The 15144-nt window shown below is 36.5% G+C and overlaps 1 protein-coding gene across 4 annotated transcripts in view; it reads right to left on the reverse strand.

Annotated features, from left to right (window-relative positions):
- PDE4D (phosphodiesterase 4D) overlaps window positions 1-15144 on the reverse strand; it is a 533586-nt gene that overhangs the window by 174693 nt on the left and 343749 nt on the right. The window contains exon 1 of one of the 4 annotated variants that reach the window (XM_087759656.1): window positions 11401-11547. The exons of the other annotated variants lie outside the window; for them this stretch is intronic. Coding sequence (XP_087615782.1) covers window positions 11401-11489 — 89 coding nt within the window. The 5' untranslated portion in view covers window positions 11490-11547. Of the gene's footprint in view, window positions 1-11400; window positions 11548-15144 lie in introns of those variants that run through there. 4 annotated transcript variants of the gene reach the window in all.

The following is a 15144-nucleotide window of genomic DNA, read 5'->3' on the forward strand; positions in this document are numbered from 1 at the left end:
CCCCCTAGCAGTTCTTTCTTCTCTCCTTTCCACTCTTTGCCCCATGTTCTTCTGTCATGTAGCCAAACCAAAGGTGGGTATTAAAGATGTAAAAGTTAATTCTGTGACTCCTCTGAATTTTGTGCAGTTACCCATTTTTTAATTTGCAAATCTCAGTGCACAGGTATGAAGATGCTACTGTGCAACCCAATATTTGTAGACAAAAATTAGTATCAGACTATTTTGAATTTTAACTTAAAGAGATCTTGACAAAGCCTAAGCAAATCACTGGATTATTAGAAATACACAAAATAAAGACATTTTATCTTCCTGTCAAGTATCAAAATGAAAGATTTTTCCATAAATGTGCTATGAACAAAGTGTTGTTCTATTACTGGTAAATCAAACTGTAGTGCTATTACATACACTTAGTGACACAACAAACAGAAAGAAGGTAACTAAAGCAGGCAATTTGTTAGCCAGAAATAAATGACAAAAACATGGCAGAAATTCTGCAATTACATCTTTTAAGGAATAGGAATAGATAGCAACTGTAATGAAAAAGTTACTTAGGTTATACACAAAAATATTGACTATAAAAATGTTCCTAAACTACAGATGTAAAATTTATTGAAGAAAAAAATCCCTTTCCTTAAGTATGTAGAACCATAATGTCTTTCTAACAGTATACTCATACTTCTCTTTCCTAACCTATCCAGTATAAATGCCAAAATGATGCTGCACCAAAGTTAGGATAAGAGCTGTAGGACTTCAAATGCAGATGCCTAAGAAGGGTTTACATTGTTATCACACACTACTTTACATTGCTTTACATTATTACCATAACTCCTAAAGCAGCTATTTTGAGGGATGTGACTTTGTTTGTAAACCCAAAGAGCTGGCATGAACAAGCTCATGTCTTACTGAAACTTGGAAGCAGTTTTACTCTTATCCTTTTATAGTAACAGAGTGTATGACATTTAACGGTGAATTAACTGTTCCAGGATCAAAAAAACATATTGTACGAAAATGAAATGTTATCTAAACCATTTAGAAGTATCATATGAGACAATATTTACAATAAACTGCTAATAACATCCATTTGTTTCTCTTTATCAAAGTTAAGAAGCTGGCAAACTGCAGCTCTGTCAAACAGTTCTGCACTGTAATAATAATATTCTCTGACTACTTTTTATCCTCCTTCATTTAAACTTATATTAGCTATTATAAACTATAATCAAAATGACAAATTAATTCAAAATGAATGGTTCAAATTATGAAATATCTTCTTGGTCAAAGATAAACTGTTCCTTTGAAAGGGTGAAGACCGTGCAAATTTAACAAATCTCTCTCTCAGTGGAGACCACAGCTTTTCCAGGATTGTCTGCTGCTTTCTTTACATCGTAAAACAGTCCCATTATACAGCTGGGAATTCTATATCTTGAAAGAATATCAGGGAAGAAGAGGCTGGTGAGTTTTGCATGCTAATAGCCGCCTGGGTGAATCCCTTATACTAACACATAAGAACTTTCCAGTTTGAGTTCCAGAAGAAAGAGCAGGGCATTGTGAGGAGCAGTCTGGGTCACATTTCCACCCTCTGTGCTGTGAAAAGTAGAATTTTAGATAAATAAAGTTTTCAGGGTGTGACTGTCGAAGTTACATTATCCTGGCCTGCCAACCTCTGAAATGTTATTTCCAGTCTCACAGATTAAGGTATCTTCCTTAAAGCTCCTAGAGTCCAGCTATTAAATGAAAATCTCAAACTGCATCTTAAGAAAGCTCCTAGCTTTTCTAGTTTTGGGAAACCCTTTTAGATTTAACCACTTGTGGATGAAACAAACAAACAAACAAACAAACAAACAAACAAACAAGCACTTTTTAAACAAACTGTTGTGATTCTCCAAGGCATAACTAAAACCATTTGGAGTTGATAGTACTGTAATATAATAAAGTAGCATATAATATAGTCCAGTAGAAAACTGTGATCAGTTTATTTTAATGGAGCAGAAGAGGAGCAAACCCTTCTTGGTTTGGAGGCTACCATGGACCACCTGAACCCTGGACCAAGGACCTCTCCAGATGTGTATTTTGTTGCCTCACATTTTCCTCTGGGGAGCAGGAGAGAGAAGCATTATGGACACTAGCCTTGTCATGTCAGCTAGTCCCAGTTCACCAGCTGGAAGGATTCCTGGGTTGTTTTATTTACTGTGGAGATACAACCAAGGAAAAATCAGGGCCCTCACATGGCACTCACTAAAACCAGTCCAGCTAGCACTTTCTGATAGCATCAAGCTACCTCAAAAAGAGCTTTCACATCAAAATTTTACAGAAACATACAGCATGGATAAGACAATCATATCATGGTATGATTATGTGTTTAACAGACACTACCTGGATTACTACATATTTCTGTTTAAATTTTAGATGGATTTGCAGGCTAATATTTGGTGTATTTAGAAGTCCAGACTGAAAAGTATGCACATTATAATTAAAATTTTACCTCTTTTTATGATATCCTAGCAGGGATAGCCAAGCAGGAAGATCTGTGACAGCAAAACTTAAGCCCTTGGTAGATCACAGTGGTATCTGTTTCTCTGCATGTAAGGATGAAATTTTGGCTGTATCTTGAAACAGATTTTTAATGAGATCACACTACATTTTGCTGTTAGATCCAAGTACAAATTAGTACAACATCTGTATTATATAATTAATATTCTTATCTATAAACAATAAGTATTATTTTGGCATTAAAATGTGCTCATATTTGCACTGCAAAACCACTCTGGCTAGAATTCCTTCTGTTTTCTATGATCCCAAGCAGAGTTTATCGGAAAACAGAACTACGTGTATTTTTATGCCAGATTCAGATAAGCCTCAAAATATGCCATGTTCCAACATACGCTGTACTGTGTCATGTGGGAGGCAGCTTAAACAGAGACTGTGGCCAAGAGGAAACATGAAAAAAATACAGTTTGCAACTTACATGCTTGTTAAGACTGCATGATTCCCTCATTAAAGGAACCATCTGGATGCTGGGATTAATGTTAAGAAATTACATGAATATATTTTTTTCTTTCTATTTCAAAAAGAAAAATATCTGCAAAAAATCAATATTTTGTTTCAGAAGGCTGACATGATTAACCACACATGCTAGTACAATGTAAACTTTTTCTGATTCTCAGTGACGATTCTGTTCAGGAACCCATCACTTCTAGTATCTCACAGCAAATTCATGGGAGTATTCTCCTTAGACAATGTTTAGAGAAAAATTAATTTTCTCCTCTGCCACCAGTAAAAGCCTAACTCAGTGGATTTTACTTCTACTGTTTTACAGACATACCCCAGTTTTCAAATTATCAATTTTCTGACTGTTCAGTCCCTGGTTTGCAAATGATGTTGAAACATTTGGCTTGGCTTCCAAAGCAGGATATAAACCAGATGAGCTTTGTTGCTTAAAACAGCTGACTTCTCTGCTTTTCCCATTTAATGTTTGCATGACCGTATTCTTTTCCATTTTCTTTTTATTTTATGAGTAAGATGAGCAAAAAGCAAGGAGAAATTATGTAATTGGATGGCTACCTGGAAGTTGAAACGTTTCACACACTTAGGAAAACAAAGTAAACATAAGAAAATATCCACACGTATTAGTGTCATATGAGTTAAGGAAAAAAACTGCATCATTTGCATAGTTACATGATGCTTCTGCCTTACACCAGAGCTGTCCGAGCAGCAGATCTTGCTTCATCTGCAGTATTTTAATTGGCAATTATGAGTTCCAGGTATTGCCACATTTCAGTTTATAAGAAGGACAAGAGAACTTTAAATTGAACAGAAGAGACTAGAGTGTTTCTAATTTGAAAAAAAAAAACAAACACAAAACAAAACAACCAACCCTGATGTACTGTCCCCTAGGCATGCATTCCCCGTTGGAAGGGGTGAAAGCTTAAGCCAGCCAGCCATCCTCCTTGTGCTCTGTACACCTAAAATGGTCATATACAGAAGCAGAGAATTCACCATTTAAGCAAGTGGCAAACTTTCCCTTGGAGCATGAACTCCCTGTGTCCTCTCTGCGGGTGAGAGGCTTTTCACAGCAGATCTGATGTAGGCCAAATATAATTCCTGACAAAGCAAGTGGAAAGAAAGTCATTGAAGAGTGTCAACCTGCCCAGGTGCTTTGTTTGGTGTTAGTACTTCTGTAGCAGCTTGTAACAAGGGCTGTAGGTGTGTAGTCATGTCTGGAAAGAGCTCGGGAAAGGAAAAGGTGCCTCCAGGTGAAGTGTCATGAGGACATTGAAATATCTGGTATGGCTTGCTTCACAGCAACTGCAGATTAAGTTGGATTCACAGGGTAACTCATAGGGTATATTAGAGTAATACACATGTAGCTTGAGCTGAAGTTATTTTGTATTTTTCTTTTTTATATTTGGCTTTTTGCTTCACTTATATCTGTTATAACCAAGAAAATATGAGGCCTCCCATTCTCCATCTGTAGGCAATTATATTCCATTTAAATAGTTTTGCTTTCTTCCATTTTAGGTTTCTTCACTAGCTGAATAACTTCAGCTAGTGTTAACAGGAGTTTATCTGATCCTGCTTGGGAGAGACGATAGATGTTCTTAGGCTTTGCTGTTGTTTGTTCTGCTGTGTCATTTTGCTTTTACAACTTCAACAGAAATTTGTACCAAAGCCTGTGAAAGCTAAGCCAGTAATGAGCTGAGTATTGACTGGAAATGTTGCAAACGTAAAATAAATAAAGGAAAGGCAAGTTCATGTGGCCAAACAATAAAGTAAGTACTGTGTATTCAGCTTCTTCCTGGCAAACTTCTGATAGTTTGCTCACTTTAATGTAGGACATACATACACACACATATGCATGCGTGTGTGCATACTGTATATATAATATACATGTATATAATGACCAGCTGTATGAGTATGTTGATGGGAAGCATCTGTCTCCTCCTACTGCCAAGACCCCTGATTTCTGCGGCTGCCTGGATTCTGGCAGCTTGCCTGAAGGACTTTGTAACCTCCCAACAAGACAGGAATCCTGAAAAAGAGAAGCTATAAAAAGATCTAAATCACATTTTATATTTCTTTATCTTAAAAAAAAGAAATGTTCTTCCCGTAGAAAATTGTGTGAAACTGGCTATTCATCATGAGTGACCGTTTTTTTTAGAAATGCAAAATTTCCAGTGAAATTGAAATTCTACCTCCTGCAATGATCCCTGTTGCCTTCACTCAATACTGTGTCCTTGTAAACTTCTCTCAGAGGAAAGAGGATGGGCATGCATGAAACAAGAGAAAAAGTACATAGTAATGGAAGTGAAACTATTCCAACAGGGTTAAAAACACAGAATATCTAGTCTGGCCAGTACAGACACTACCAGGTATTTAAGAGAACAGGAGTTTATTGCCCATGACTCAAAATTAGTCAATCAGCAAATCTGTTAAACTACATCAGAAATGAGATAGAGGGTAATAATGGAAATGCTATAATAGAAACATTATTAAAATTATATTTCCATAAGAATAGGAATATTATAATTTATCTAGACCATGAGTCTTCATCAGAAGCTCTGGGTTTACTTCTAGTCACTCCACATTAGAAGGAACATTGCAACAGGAGGAGGGGTTAAGAGATATGCAACATGAATGATATGGACACAAAATTTTTTCCATGTGAAAATATAGATTACTTAGAAAGCTGATGAGCAAGAGTGGTATACAAATACATAAAACAACAACTAATCCTTTAGCAACATAAGGTTGCAATACTAAAAATGTTCCAAGGCAAAAGACAACAGAATGAAGAAACTCCTGGACATCACAGAGAGTTCACCTGTGGAAGAGAGTGTCAAAAGAGACAGCTGAAGCCAAAAATTCAGCAACTTTTTTATTAAAAAATGATCAAAATTTGGTGTGAATAAATAAAATACCCAGACTTGTTAGAGTAAGCAATACACACAGTAAGGAGAGTTCTGAAGTACTCATACATAGAGAACTACTGAAGATGTTGAGAAGATTCTCCCTCAAGGAAGACTATACTGTAACCACCAAGTTTCTTACTGTTCTTTCTCAAATGTTTGCTGCTGGCTGCTGGTACAGACCAGGAGCTGGATTAGCTGGCATGGACCACCCTGTGATGAGATAGCCTCTACAGCTAAGGACACCAGACTGGTGTATGTGTGCCAGACCCTTCTTTTTTTCTGTTTTGCCTCATGAAGAAAGGCACGTTAGAGCCTTAAATTACCTTTTAGCATATTGCAGAAGTTTTCAATTAACACTCACATATGGCTTTCATAGAGACAACTGAAACATGAAATGACCTGTAGATCTTAGTGGTTTCTGGGGCTCAGAAATAAATTGTATTTAGTAGTTCCAATAAGAAACTCTAGTTTTCAAATTTCCTTTGCAATAAAAAACCCAAATTGTCTATTCAGATCCACAATGGACATAAACATATTCTACAGTGGCATAAAATAAACATTTTTAGGTTACCCCCATACCACTTTTCTTCTTGTTTAATGTAGTATCTAGAAATTAATTACAACATTTTGGCATGGTACATGCTGAACTAGCGTCAGCTTGTTCCTTCTGTATTTGGTATCAGATGGTATGATAGTTCTATTTATAGTGCTCCTAGAATTTGTTATACATCAGGGATTTGCAAGTGAGATAGTCCTGACATTAACATAAATATCCATGGACATCTAAAATTTGTAAATCAAACTGAGTATTTCCTGGTGTTTATGGATGGTGTAATCTTTTTCTGCATCCCAAGGGATTCTAATGTTTGCTTCCAGCCTAATCTGGAAGGCCAGCTTTGTATGGGGATTGTTTCAGCCACAAACAGCAAAGCCCAGCCATTTATTTATTGTAAACTGTAGCAACACTAGTAACCATAATTCACTTCGCTGTGTATAAAAGAACATTTCCTGATGGTTATTCATACAGGTTCTGGCTCAGCATCAGTCTAGGCTGTTAGAACTTCCTTAAGCATAAATTGGAAAAAAATTGTTGATAAAATACCTATAGATACACTTCGGTTTTCAGTTCATTTCACACTAACTAAATCACTTCCAAGGCAGTAGGAAGAACAACAAAATCCCACAGAATAAGCACTCAGGTAATGCTCGCCGAAAGCAGCATTAAGAAATATTGACAGACTCAACCTGTCCCACTGTGTTAAGACTCACTCAACCTATCTGTGTGAGGATCAACTACATCTGAGAAATTTAAGCAAAAGCTGAAACTTTTGAGCATGTTACTTGTTTTCTGCTTTTTTCCTGCTGTTGGGCACCAATGGACTGGGACTTGACTTTCTGAGGTTTTAGGAAATGGTGTAGGGACTCTTTATATTTAGTCATTATCAGGGACTCTCTAGGCAGTTTTGTCAAGGACGTAAGTATGCGGCAACCCCAAGAGTCAAGTGTGATTCAATTGCACCTGCTTTCCTACTGCTATTTAACCTGACTAGCAATATGCCTTGCTATTTTTCCACTTTTCCCAAGATTTCATATTAACATAACCAAATGTCTGAATTGGGTATGATGATATTTTGGTATGCAGATTTGTCTAAAATAAGTCTGAGTGAGACTCAAAACATCATTTTAATGGTGACACGGCTGTGTGGCTCATCGTGTTCACTAGAAAGGTCTACACTTACGCATTCGAATTTTTTACTTCCCAGACAATGTTGAACTAGACAAAAAGAACCAAACCAGTTCCAGTGTGCAGGGACTCTAATCCTTAAAAAATAAAATAATAAACTTTAATCTGGTTTCTATTCCCATTTCATTACAAGGCTTACAGTAACAAAAAGAATATTACACTCTGCTCACTAAGAAAGCTTTAACATCATTAAGAAATCCCCTTAGAGAAGAGATTCCTGAAAATTGCTGTTTGAGAGAGAGATTCCACTTTCCAGCCCAGCTCCCGACAGTTTAGTGGCTTGGAGTACAATTATCTGGCAGGAGGGAATCTGCCTCCTTATGTACGAATGCTACAAGCAGCTGGCTGCAGAAGTGGTGTTGGCAGTAGCTTCAGCCACATGACCATTCCTCTAGTCCAGGGAAATATGCCAGATGGCACCCAAAGAAGAAAAACAGAAAGAAAGCAGAGGAAGGAACAAAAGAAGCTCACATAAACCAACAAAGAATCTTTCTTTCTTTTCCGTGTGAAGATATAAATTTAATGATTACCATCTCAGGAAGTGTATCATAGCTAACCAAACAAAGATACAGTTCTGACACAGCAATAATTTAATGAACTTATTAATTCTTTGATTATTCAATTTAACGCATACTATTGCCAGTGTCATTGCTCCACAATACCCAGTTTACTTTGGAGCTTACAATCTGTACAAAAATGTCTCCACAAACAGGCCTTACTCAGCAGATTTTCACTCTGAGTTATTCACAAATCCTTCATCATGAAAAAAGACTTAATGACCAGCCAGACAACCAGGGCAGATCCTGCTGTCTCTGGAGAATCTTCTAAGGGGTCCTGAGGGCCTGTCATTAAGTCAGTGGGAGATATAAGTGTTTAGCATCTAGCAGGACTGAGTGTCATATAACATGTTCTTATTCATACATCTCACTTCTCTGCAGGAAATGTTGATAGGTGTTTTAGTTCTTTGTCATCCATGCATGATAGGATTTAGAGGTCATGAAGAAGGCTTCTGTCTCTACCCATTCTTCAGAGGTCTTGGGAGGCTCTAAAACCTAACTGTGCTACTATTAGCACTCAGTTTTTAGTCACATCTAATGGTATTTTCTTGAGTAAGGCTAACTGCAGCAGGAAACATGATTCCTGTCTGCATTTCAGGAAATGAGGTGTGCTTCATTTTAGAGAGACTCAAGGCTTTAAAAAGAAAGGAAAAAAAAAAGGAAAAAAAAAAAAGAAAAAAGGAAAAGAGGTAAGCTTGTCTGTGAGTACTGCAAACATAATACAGATTTACAAATATTTTGTTTGTATTGGACTAGAAAAAGGTTCATCTGCCAGAGACCAGGATGGGCACACCTCCCTACAAAAGTCAACAACCCTCCTCCTTCTCCAGCCTGCAAAAATATACAGAAATTGTGAGATGATTTGGTGGTCTCCCGAGTTTCCTTATCTGTGAAGTATCCACTCCTGGCCTTGGCTCTACACCTAATGCTGTGAATGCTTGCACTTCTGGTGTATAGTGAATCATAAGTGAATCTCTACCAGTTTTTTTGGTCTGCCTTCCTGTTTTTGTTCAGTACAATTGGCCGAGGCTTTAAGCTATAGTTTATTTGATGGGAAGGGCAGAGGAGGAGGAGCTCTAAGTGACTGCATTGCATTCCAGCTCTTCCTAGAAAAATTGCATTGTCTCAAGGCATATTTTTTTCATACTTCAGGAAAACTTGCATTAGCCTGGCTCTTCCACCACCTTCTGAAAGACGTGAACCCCAGCGCTTGCTGATCAGCAAAGAAACTCAAATCACTATTTGGCTATAAGGTGGCATCAACGTATCACAGAATCTCCCAAAAATGAAATACGAAAATCAAAACATGATGATTCATTTAATCAATAAATTCTGAGTATCCCACAGAAGAAACACTATGTTTTTGCCTGAAACGTAGCAAAAGACATTTTAAAATAATGGCCAACTTCACAATTTAAATTAAGATTATGAAGTAGAACAGCATGGTTTGCTAAACAATGTTCATCATGGAAAGCCTGGTCAGTACTATCAGGTATTCAGTTTTAGAAACCAAAGCCCCTTGACATCAGATAGTTGAGTGACGTGAGCAGAACTGTCAGTTGACATAAACAAGGTTATTAAATTACATAGGGACTGGGTACTGTAAAATTTTGTAGTAGATTTCTAAATATATCCTACAGTGTGAATGGAGCCATGGCAGTGACATGGCAATATGTATATTAAGGATTTTTAATCCTCTTCTCAGTCAAAACTTATAGTTAAATTAAATAGTAACAATAAAAATGGTTCAGATTCAATAATACAACTATGACCCAGATTTTATAAAATTATCTTCAACCTCATGCTAATTCTTCAAAGCTCCTGAAAAATAAACATATAACACTTTCTCTACAGTAAGAAAAAATTCATTCACACCTCTGGACTTTAGATAGGGGTTCCTTGCTTTTTATTTTTATTAACAACTTTTAAGACTATTTTCCCTTTGTTAGATTAAAAAATTAGACAATGTGCTATATTCACATAAGTTAATCCTCAAACTAATCAGATCCTATATTAACATGCTACTTGAAATATTTTTCTTTTTGCTTCTGAAACATTGATTTAAGTTTGCAAAAGAAACATTAGTAGCTTTCTTTAAGCAAAAAAATCCATTATAAGATTGCCTTAAGAGAATCTCAATTGAATTATATGATCTAGTTTTGAACTTTTAGAAACTATTACAGATACCATCTTTTTATTCTGTATTTAAATCCCTTCATCTGTTATTATTGTTTTTTGTCACAAAACCAGCTCCCTCTGTATGAACAGCCTAGCTTTTGCAAAAGAAAACAGAGAGAAGCTGGACTATATCTAGCCAGGTTTTTTTACAGTATTCATATAGACAGTGTTTGTTATCAATAATCCTACATAAAGCATTTAGCTTCTTGGGCATTTTATATTGTACTCATGTGCAAGTAAATGTGACTATTGTATCAATTAATATTAAAAAGTTATCATTAAGATGATATGTAGTAAGTTCTTCAATGAATTATATACAAACAGGAGGATCTTAAGAATTTTATACTTGAAAATTTATATTCAATCTATTATAGATGAAAGCAAGGGAGTTGGAAAACAAGTATTGGTTCAATTGCAAAAAACAGTATGATGAATAGTGCAAAGCATACTTTGCTATTGTTATTTTTAAATAACAGTTAAAGAAAAAATAAAAGCTGTGGTTTTCTGATTGATTACACTCACCTTTAAAATGCTGACCACAAAAATATTTAACAAACATAGTTTTCTGGTTATGCAAAAGCCCCTCAACTATAAATATTAATTCAGATTTGGTATGCTGTATCAGTGTGTCATACTTATGACTAAATATGTTTACTTATAATAAGTACTGATAATATTTAGAATTAATATTTTTATAAGAACACTGACATAAATGTTAGTCTTATTTTTCCCCAACTTGGAGTGCAAAAAAGATTCAAAATTATTATTTGCTTGAAAAGTGCAGTTTCATAAATTTCCATGGTCACTTATTCATAGTATCTTCCAGTCACACAGAAACAATTACTATTTTCCTGATATACATGTTCAGCAAAGCCTTTACAAGCTTAAGAGAGTCACAATTAATACAAGACATTTCCAAATTTTTATATGCTATAATCCTATAGAAGAATAAAAAAGAGCCATAGTTGCAACTATTATCACTGTCAATTACAGAGTAAGCCACTAGAAGAAATACCTGTAGGACTTCAAAAAGCGAAATCTCATCTTATTTCTTGGAGACGGACGAGAGGCATAGGCTCCAAAAGGATCCCACAGAAAGGCCATTGGCAAAATTAATTCTAAAATTGTCTAAAAAATATATCCCTGACGGGAAGCAGGGCAGTTGTCCTGGAGGTGCCCTGCACTAATCATGAAGCACTTATAACTGTGTAAGGGACGTCCTTTTCCTATGGTATGCTTTGGCAGAGATGTGGCTGGCTGAGAGCACGGGCTAGAAGGGATAACTGGGATTTCCTGCTACATGAGACTTGCCCTTTGCATGAACGTTTCCTATATTCAGGGCTCTTATCGCATTATTCAAGTGAGAACTCTTATGGTAAACCCTTAGTTAGTTATAGTAACCACTAAAGAGCACAGAACCGTAGATCTGAGACAGACCAGAAATAGCCAATGCTCTGATTAGCAACTGCTGCCCAGAGAAAGGTCTTCAAACTCTTAACAGTCTGTTGAAAATATTTTTAATATGCATTATATTTGAACAATATGTTTTGGCTGGCATCAGACAGCTAAGGAGTATGCAGAAAAAAACCCAAATCCCTGAAAAGAACCCCAAACCAAAATCCGTTATGACGTTCCCCAATGTGTCCCCCCAAGACACAGTAAAGAGCTAGTTATGAGGGAGTAAAACTGCTATTGAAAACATGCCCAAAAAAGCCTCCATTGCCTCTTTGTTTAATTCTTAACTCTCTTCAAGCGTGTCTTCCTCCTCACAGTTTCTAAAGAGAATCAGTTTATAACATTAAGTAGCTTTTCTGAAAGGGCTTAATCACCTACGAGAGATCAGCCACTCTAAGAAAGTACATCTCAGACTGGTAGATAATTTTCAGGCCTCTTGGCAGCTTTTCTCAAAGACATCACTCCCCGTACTGAATTACCACCAGTGACTTTGAGAACTGAACTCAGTTCCCTGCTAGCTGGGGTCATTCCGGTTCGGTGTCTTTTTGTTGTTTGTTTTGCTGTTGTTTTTTTTAAATATTTTTTATTTTTTATTTTTAATTCAAGCCCCAACTCTTGCATACAATTGTTTCAGCCTAGTGCTAGTAGTGTTGAAGGCAAACAACAGCCTACAATTCAATTCTGACACCAACTGAGGTCATGCCAGTGAGGCCACCATTATTTCCCCTACCAAGTCTGAATGTGGCTATGATCTGCCAGCACTGGTAAGCAGAGAATTCTCTAATTCAGGTGATCTTTGAAAGAAATCTAACCAGATATTTTTATTCATAAGAAGAGTGACGGATGAAAACTCAGCCAAAGGAAGGTTAAAAATTAAAATTTAGGATTACTCAGGGCTCTACTGGAAAAGGTCAGAGAGTTAGAAAAATAAATTCCCAGGGATAAATTATGTCTATCAATCAATTATTGGATGAAATGTATGTACCTATTTTCATGGTAAAGGGTACTATGTGAAACTACAATCTTTAGAAAAATTATAAATATAATACAGCTGGGCACGTGTTGCTCTTTGGAGGACCCATTTTTCTTCTGTTACACTGACAAATGCACTACAGGTCCAACTGACAATAAATCTCTTCACACCATGAAAAAAGTTTTGAATATATGGGATTCACAGGTGAAATCACTGTTTCCAGGCCAAAAGTCACATTATTTTTGAACAGTTTAAAGAATATACTATATCATTAAATTATAATAATATAGCATCTAATTTCCACAGCAATAGAATTGTGGTCACTCCAACAATGGTTAGTAAGGTGCTCTCTGGGTATCATAAGGTATAGCCTTCTTCACAATTATGAAATCATTAAAATTTGAGTGATTAATAGATCTCTTTAAACATACCTGAAAGATAATACTAGATGTGAGCATTGCCAAAATCAATATTTCTCTTCTGGCAAATAAAACCAAGGTAGGCTGCATTTTTATGATTACATCGTAAATAACTTAATATTTCCAGGTATGTTTCCTTTTCACATTCTGTTTCTAAAAAGAATTTTGTACAACACATTAATACAGCAGCAACATTTGTTTTTTTCTTTATTTGTAAAGAAGACTGAACCAAATATGCTTATTATGAGCTCTTTTTCCTCCTCCTTAGTGCCCTTCCTTCACTGTTGCACTAAGCCTGCTAATGCAGCCAACCACAATAAGGTCATAGAAATAAGCTTCTCACAAGATTACTGAAGACTAAATTTACACCTCGATATCAAAAACACTTATTGTCACTATGTAGTGGCATGCAGTAGATCATTATATCAAAACAAATCACAGTGTTTATGGAAATTCAAGGAAATGAAGGAGTAAATAACTCTGTAATACACCTTGACTTTTACAGAGAAGTTGCTAGGCTCTTCCTGCCTTTTTTCTTTTCTTTCAGGTAAAAAGGAAAGCAATGTTTCTAGAAGCACTCAAAGAATATAAAATGATTTGACATTAAGTTGTTATTTGTAGGCAGTGTTTTATGGAAAAAAATAGCTCAATAGCATGAGCAAACAAATATCTAGTTTTATATAAAAGAGGTAAAACCAATCATTGCACTCAGTGATAATCCAGACCTCTTACAGAAATGCATACTGTAATAAACATTTATGGTGCAATATCTTTGATATTCTATGCAGTTTTGTGATTGCAGCTTTTGGTCTACATTTTTGACAGATATTCGGATATCAGCTTCACACTCCTAGCTGGTCAGTGGCACCACTATAGTATGTCATTATTGATGGCTTCAGGTTTACAGGATCTACAAAGAGTAATTATTAAGGAAACATGTCTTTTACTGTCCTCCAAGATATGTAAACTATTGCTATTTTTTTTAGAAAAGGTTCATATAAATAAATAGCAAAATAATATTTTTCATAATTAAAAATGTGAAAATTAAATTAATAATGAACACACAAACCCACATGAAATTAGACTCCTTTTTTGGTCAGCTGAAGTCATGTAAGTGTAAAAGCTCTTGGTAGTAAGCAGCTCTGGTGATAAGCATAAATATCTTTACAGACTCGGTTTACTTTCCCAGCCGTGTCCTGATGTGTTTTAGAACTCAAAGGGCCAAATTTTATCCCTAAATTCCTCCCAATGTATCCACAGCTCAAACAATTACAGCTTTAAGGGGACCGCAGCCAGGAGGCTCACCAGTGGTGGCAATGGTGTTTTCCCAGAGATCTCCACTTTACTCTAACCCAGCTCCATGCTTTGGGCCATATGATGTGAACCCACTGCAGCACTGGGATGCATGACAGATTGTGCTGTTCAATGGAGCATGTGACAGAAGTATAGCCTGGACCTGGACACTACGACTCCAACCATGGTTTCTTTAAGTAGCCTCCCCCTCATGTCTTGATCTCTGGTCAGGTGCAACCTGTGACAAACTCATGTCAGCTTCATCAGCTGCATTTGACATGTGCCATCCTGAGTGGGCAGTGGGAAGGACATTACGCTGGCAGTGCAACGCATCGCACCAGGGAGCACAGGGACTGCAATTCAACCAGTGTCTCTTGAGCAACATGGGAAAGTGGATGGGACCAGTGCTCCCCGTTTTGATAGATGAAGTAGTGGTAGATGTAGGAAACAGAAAAAACAATTGAGTTTATTACTTTGTAAGTTGTGGAAAGGAACGGGGCTTTCCTACATGCTCCCTTCATGGCTCCTGCATACTGCAGTCATGCTCCTTCCCCAGGCAGCCTTCCCAAAGCCTCTGCCCTGCGTGTTGGGTCTATTGTATGCAGTGTTGTACTTTGAG

Source organism: Nipponia nippon, unplaced genomic scaffold (genome assembly GCF_047370975.1).
Source record: "Nipponia nippon isolate SJK-2023a ecotype South Korea unplaced genomic scaffold, ASM4737097v1 scaffold_20, whole genome shotgun sequence".
NCBI lineage: Eukaryota > Metazoa > Chordata > Aves > Pelecaniformes > Threskiornithidae > Nipponia > Nipponia nippon.